The following is a 7,158-nucleotide window of genomic DNA, read 5'->3' as shown; positions in this document are numbered from 1 at the left end:
AGAAAAATCAGATACTTTTGAAATATTCAAGAATCTATGCTTGAGACTTCAGAATGAGAAGAATTGTGTGATTGTGAGAATCAGAAGTGATCATGGAAGGGAGTTTGAGAATTCAAAATTCTTGGAGTTCTGTGGATCAGAAGGTATAAGTCATGAGTTTTCTGCCCCTATCACACCATAGCAGAATGTAATTGTTGAAAGAAAAAATAGAACTCTCCAGTAATCAGCAAGAGTAATGTTACATGCTAAGAAAATTCCACACCAGTTCTGGGCTGAAGCTATGAATACTGCCTGTTACATACATAATAGAGTCACCATTAGAGCACGTACATCCTGCACACAGTATGAGCTATGGAAATGTAGGAAGCCCTCTGTAAAAAACTTTCACATATTTGGAAGTAAATGCTATATTCTTGCAGATCGCGATCCTAGGATTTTCTATGAACAGCAAAAAATATAGGGTTTTTAATTCACGCACAAGAACCATGATGGAATCTGTAAATGTGACTGTGGATGATGAACCAAGTAAGAAGGATGATACCAATATGGATGAAGATGATGATGGTGCAGACGTTCCAGCCCATGCTCCAACAACCGTCCTCGACAATGATTCTGAGACAAGTGCAGATGAACAAGAAGACAAAGAGACCACATCAAACAAAGCTCCATCAATCAGGGTTCAGAAGAATCATCCTCAAGAAAACATCATTGGTAATCTTCAAGAAGGGGTGACTACCAGATCCAGAAGTCTTATTGCTCATGGTTGTTTCACCTCTAAGATAGACATTTGCTCCAGTAGCTAAACTGGAATCCATAAGACTCTTGTTAGGTGTTGCTTGTGTTTTGAAGTTCAGACTCTATTAGATGGATTTGAAGAGTGTAACATCCCACCAACCAGGTAAAGACCTCATAGGCAACGCGAAACCCTAGAGAGTTGGAATAGGTGAATCTTCGCTAATGGTATAACCAGGGGCGGACCCACAGCTAGCCCAGGGGGTTCAGTTGAACCCCCTGAAAAGAAAAAAAAAATTCCTACTTACACCCTTGTACTATTTTTTTTGAACCCCCTGAAAATTTAAATTTGCACCCTAGACCCCAACTTCTCTCTCTCCTCACACACTCATCACGTCAGACTTCACTCTCATTCTTTCTCTCTCGATACACAACAACTCCACAAGCACTCTCACCTTGGACTGCACAAAATCACGCACGGCCGCATGGGAACAGCGCGCCACCACCACGCCGGCCGCCACACCACCACTGTCCAGCCGTGCCTCTGGCTCTGCGGCTCTACAGGTATGGCTGATTTGAGTGGTTTCACTAACCCTAAATGGCTAAATAACCTAAATTGATTTCCTTTCTTAAGCTTGATTTCCCAAAATTGATTTCCTTTCTTTCTCTTCTCCTTTTTCAAGCTTGATTTTCCTAAATTGATTTCCTCAAATGTCATAATTTCATTCAGGAAATAGGAATTTCAAGTTTTCAAATTATGATTGGCTTGTTAGTTGTTAATCCAAGGTACTGTCTTGGTTGCCTCTGAATTTTTCAAACCCTTTTGGAAATTTTCAATTTTTTCCCTTCGAGATCTTTAGTTTTGAATGGTTTATATTCTGCTCCCAACTGCAAATTGACCCATAAGGTTTTGTAATATATGAATTCCAAGTTCCACCGAATTGAATGTGGTCTGTTGAATTTACTTCTTGGTTTAAAATTTGATTTTAATTGATTTGTCATGCATGCCATTCTAGAGCCGATGCCAGATTGTTCTCATTTTTTCAAGGTGTATTGAATAAAGTTTTATCTTTCATCAAGCAAATAATATGAACACGATTCTGACAATTTTCATTGCAGGCTTATGCTCAAACAGAAATTGCCCATATAGACTTCCTTAGAAGCACTGTAATCTTGGACGTGTGGGGAATTTTTCACTGCTATATGTTGCTTCTACTGGGTGTTTATTGCGTGATGCTGGCTGCCCTTTATTTTCCCCTCTGCTGCCTAGTGGTTTACAGGAAGCCAGGCTTGTGTTTTGGATTATTGGTAGCTGATTGCAATGGGACTTGCTGCTGCGGGTTGGTGTTGAGTCTACAACCATTGGTAGCTGGTCTTGTCTCTGGAATGCTATGATAATGAACTCTAGTTGCTGAATTTGTGTTTTTATATAGTTTTTCTCTAGTCTTTTAGTTCACCTTGTAGGGTTCTTATAAAGTTAATATGGACTTTCATCAAATTGGATTATCTGGACTTGAGAAAGGATATCTATGTTTGTCCTACTTTTGAAGCAACAGGACCTGTGTTCAAGGAACCAAATGCAAGCTTCACCACCCAAAAAACAAAGCAAGGGAAAGAAAAGAAAGAGATCTCAAGATCAGAACAATAGAGTAAAATTTCCCCCAATTTTCTGCCTCATTGATTTTGAATTCCAATTGTCATTATACACACTCAATACACATGTCACTTTAGAATTCCGATTACATTTATGAGTACTTTGTTCATCATTTCATTTTTTACTAATGTGAATTTGTAGTTCTAAAGTTTAGTGCCATTTTATATGATGTGTATCCGAATATCTGATTAGGGTTTTCAAATTAGACACTTAGGCTTAGGTTGCTCAGGCTCAAAAAAAAAATCATGGCTGCTCTATGTTTATTTGAAAAAATTGAATCCCCTGACCCCGGGGTCCTGGATCCGGCACTGGGTATAACTATACTATATACTATACGTATAATATATATATATATGTGTGTGTGTGAATATTTTATGATAATACTTGTTTGCACGTAAATCGAGACGTCGGTCTATCGACTTTAAATCGACCCGGCAATAGAAGTACCAAAGGCATGGTCATAATAACCCCAAAAAGAGGATGAACTTGAGATAGAGGTAGAATAGGCTAAATAAATGATCTGGTCACATCTCTTGGCAATGATAGATACATTGTCTCAGAGTGATTGAAACCCGAATCAAGCTAAAAGAGTGATACCTTAATCACTCTAAAGAGATGATATTGAACCTTGAGAGGGGAAATACACTCTAATTTAGCACTAACAAACCTGAACCAGTATAATATTGCATCAGTTTTGTCCCGACATGGAAAATGATAAAGAAATCGACCAATCGGTGCCCTAGGATTTGTGTGCAAATGACCTAGGCATGCAATCAGCCTTTACACCATGCAAACCTCAATTCTGATTGCTTCTGACCCTTCCCAAGCTGCAGCTACGCAACCTCAAGCCCTTGGATAAACCCCATGCATGAAGAGCCATTGGTGGTGCAACTTTGATTAAGTTTAAGCTTGATTTAGCAAATTAATCACCCTACAGCTTATTTAAAGGGTACCATTTGACTCCACGCGACCCTAGCTACCCAGTGAGTGCCCTAGAACCTTCAGAAAGTGCCCAGAGAGCCCAGAACGAGAGTGAGACCGAGAGGAAGTTCTGAAACATCCCCTCTACGAATCTCTCAAACCAGAGAGAGTTAGGTTCCCATTTTTGTTCCATTGAGTTCCTGGAGAGGAGAGGGAGAGAATCGACTAGTCTTGGTCAAGTTTTGGTCGAGAAACCACGACTCCACCATCTCCGGCGAAGCTCCGGCAAACCCTTGACCTGTAACTCACCCTTTCTCCCATCTCCGAGCACTTAAGCCACACCCACGATCACCATTCAACTCCCCACAACCTGTAGATCAAGTTCCAGTACTTGGAATAGAACGGCGGTGACATTTCACGACCCTCCGATCATCTTCTCCTGCGAGCATCATCGTTTTCCAGCGAGTAAGTTCTGCAACTTGCTCGTTTCAGCTCGTTTTCGATCCAAATTGATCCCTTAAGCATGCTAGGACATAATTAGGAAGCTTTAGACTAGTTTTAGGACCTGAATCGTTGTGAATTGATAGAAACAATTCATGAACTTCAAAGCTCAAATTGAGATATCGGGTTGGACGTTTGGCCGCGAATTGATGTGCCAAATTGATCCTCCTGTACTTCTGGAAGGTCATAGGAGCTTTTAGGATAGCTAATTGTAGTAATTGTGCTATAAGGAAGAAAGCCCAAATTTCACCTGACGGGCAACCTCTGAAATCGCAAATTGGCACTGTTAGAGTGCCCATAAGCTAAAATTGATGATTCCATTGAATTCAGTAAGGCAGCAGATGCTTGTTTCTAATTTATTAGAAACTTAATGGAAGTATATGGGGGAGACGATTGATACTTGAAAATACACTTAAGGAGCAACAAGGAGTAGGAAAGTACTGTCACTACCACTAACAGAGTCGGAATACAGAGACGCCAAAGGTGGTCATGTTCAGAGATGGGAATACGTGCTGGCTGGCATGTTGACCCAGTTACAGGATACTGCTTTTATCAGGGACTCATGATTTTGTGGTGCAGGGATCCAGGAGCAGGTGTAAGGCCCTAAATTCATTTTGTATCGTTTTTGAGAAAAATTGAATAAAAATGAGGTTTTTGGCCAAGTTTGTAAATTGACAGATTATAGCTGTCAACTTGTGTGGATTTTTCGAAGGTCTTAACGACCTCGGTTGAGAAAACTTCCTTCATGCGAGTTGTAGCCCTTTAAGTTAAGAAAATTCTCGAAGTGGAATCAGGTCATTCCGACCTCTGTAGCTCGAGATATTCGCGTTTAAGCAACGGTGGTTCCGGCTGTACAGTACCAGCGAGTAAATTAGTTTGTTTTCTTCTAATTCCGAATTTGATTATGAAATTACTTAAGAGGGCTTAAGTTTTTAATTAGATTCAGGTCTGATTAAGTGCTTAAGTTATTGGGTCAATGGTTTGACTTGGAGCGGGCTCAAGAGAAAAGAAAAGAAACCCAAGCCCATGAAGAGGGGGAGCCCGCGGTTGTATTAGGGTCTTGAAGGGGGGAAAAGTTTCTTTTCCATTCAGTTCTGAAACAGAAACCCTTGCACTCCTTACGTAAAGAAAACAGAAGAGAAAAAAGTGAGAGAACCACCCCTTGCACCCTTAGCCGCCGCCGACAAAGCCACCACCGCCACCTTGTGCGCGCGTGAGAGAGAGAGGGAGACCTGCGAGAGAGAGAGCTCAACTAGGAGGGAAGAGAGGGTCTTGGACAGAAGCTTTTGATCCCTTATTCATCACCCAACTTCTGATTTCTTCACTCTTAATCAAGGTAAGGGCTGGTCCTAGGAGTTGGGTAGCATGTCTAGGCCATATTGCCATGCTTTGACATGATTTTATGTATGAACTTGATTGATGTGCTTGAGGTTTTGAATATGCGATGTGTGCTGGACTTTTTCCATGTGATATTGGGTTACATTGTGAACATGTTACTATATTTGATGCTGGTAGATGACTTAGAACCCTTAGAATAGAATGGCTAAAACGAAATTGATGGCAAATGCATTCTCTGTCAGATTTCTGTGCTGGACAGTAAACTTCAGGTCCTATTTTCACTTGTTTCTGGTCGCCAAATAAAGAAATGATTAGCATACAAATTGTAGATCTTCGAAAGAGCTTTCCAGGCATATAAAGATCATAAATTTTGGTCTAGTATTGTGTGTTGTAGGTTGTTTTGGGTAACTGTCATACCTGCTGTTTTTCCCTGTGTCGGACAGAAACTTTAAGGAGTAATATCACCTAATTTTGGGGCTCAAATGAAAATGATTTTAACTAGAGAGTTGTAGATATTTAAAATAGCTTTCCAGAAAGATATTATACATGATTTTTTGTTGGAGGACGCATTCTGTAGACCAGTTTCAATGAACGTTGTTTCTGCTGTCCAAAAAGCTAAGTTGCGAAAATGTGTTGTTTTCCCTGCATAAGCCTTATGTACCCTTATTTGATAATTTATGCCATGATGTGCCATGCGTAAGTGTAAGTTTATGCTATGCCTTATGTGAATTGTGATATTATTGGAAATTGTTCAAAGGGTCGCTCATCTAGCTGTAATTCCCGATGTGTCTGTGATCGTTTAATTGTTATATTTATGCGATGTTGATGTAAGAATCTAGGTTGACTTTAGAGACTTAAACAAAGAGAAACGCGTAATTAACTCGCTTGCAAGAAGATTGTGAATGAAATTTTATTGGACATAGGTCTAGTGAGAGACTATGGACCATGAGAACGATGGTACCTTGCACGCGAGGGAGTTATTTGGGTTGACTGCGGTCTCCCGTGAACCTTGTGGGCCGGTTTGGCTTCACGTGATTTGGTTGACTGCGGTCACCGTGAACTTTTGTGGATCATTGCGGCTCCACGTGAATTGGTTGACTGCGGTCACCGTGATAACCGTGCCTCTGCGAAAGCACGAAGATGGCCATGGAAGTTTTGGTGGGTTGTGTGAAGTGAGATTCCGTTAGTAACTGACTCTTTCCCATAAAAGACATATAATGTACTTATATTATATATGTTGTTGTTGATTTTGTCATTATCATTCTTTTGTTGGACCTGACCCTGCTTGTTTGCTATGTGTTTATTTGGGGGGGGTAGATGGTCGTGAAGATAATGGCGACGACTCATTCTTGGGAGTTGATGCTACGTGACGAGCCACTACCGGATGATGACTACACTTCTGATGAAGAGGAAGAAGATAAAGAGGAAGGGGCCAAGGATATGGTTGGGTTGTGAGACATCCATTTTTCTTTTGGGTTGAGAGTACCGAGTTTTGGAAGTACTGAACCATTACTTTATTTTAGTTGAGATAGTTTAACTTGATGTAATTTACTTTGAAGTTTTCTTCCGGACATTTATTTCATACTCTTTTCAATGATTAATAAAGTTTGAGGTTTACGTTGATGATTATTTCCGCAAGTTTGAAATGGTTAAGTTTTGAGAATTTTGTAAAATTGAACTTTTATCATTAGTTCAAGATTAATAAGTGAATCGACGAAAACTCTTTACGAAAATTGGTTAATTAGTTACTGTGTAACACTCGAGAAATCGGGGCGTTACATTGTGGTATCAGAGCTCCGGTTGAGAAACCAGAGCACTAAGGGTTTTGGGCTTACGAGTTTTCGAACTCGTTGGTGTTTTTGTTTTTGATAAAGATGTCTTCAAAGCTTCGCGGTGAGATTGGGTAGACTTGTGTGCTAAGATGTTTGCTTGACTGTGAGAATGTCTGTGATTAGTATCATTGTCGTGATACTTGAAATTAAGTGTTTGTCTCTAGGTCAAGATATTTTGAG

At 40.2% G+C, this 7,158-nt stretch overlaps 1 protein-coding gene across 1 annotated transcript; it reads left to right on the top strand.

Moving 5' to 3' along the window:
• The first annotated feature begins 485 nt into the window (after window positions 1-485).
• On the top strand, window positions 486-6,769 carry LOC130743695 (uncharacterized). The gene is made up of 4 exons (XM_057595926.1): window positions 486-572; window positions 1,093-1,296; window positions 1,852-2,097; window positions 6,464-6,769. Exons 1-4 carry the CDS (start codon window positions 486-488, stop codon window positions 6,599-6,601), a joined length of 675 nt encoding a protein of 224 aa, XP_057451909.1. The 3' UTR covers window positions 6,602-6,769.
• The last annotated feature ends 389 nt before the right edge of the window (window positions 6,770-7,158 follow it).

This window comes from Lotus japonicus, chromosome 1, assembly GCF_012489685.1.
Source record: "Lotus japonicus ecotype B-129 chromosome 1, LjGifu_v1.2".
Lineage (NCBI taxonomy): Eukaryota > Viridiplantae > Streptophyta > Magnoliopsida > Fabales > Fabaceae > Lotus > Lotus japonicus.
The sequence above is the reverse complement of the archived record's forward strand: the minus strand, read 5'-3'. Positions and strand labels throughout refer to the sequence as shown.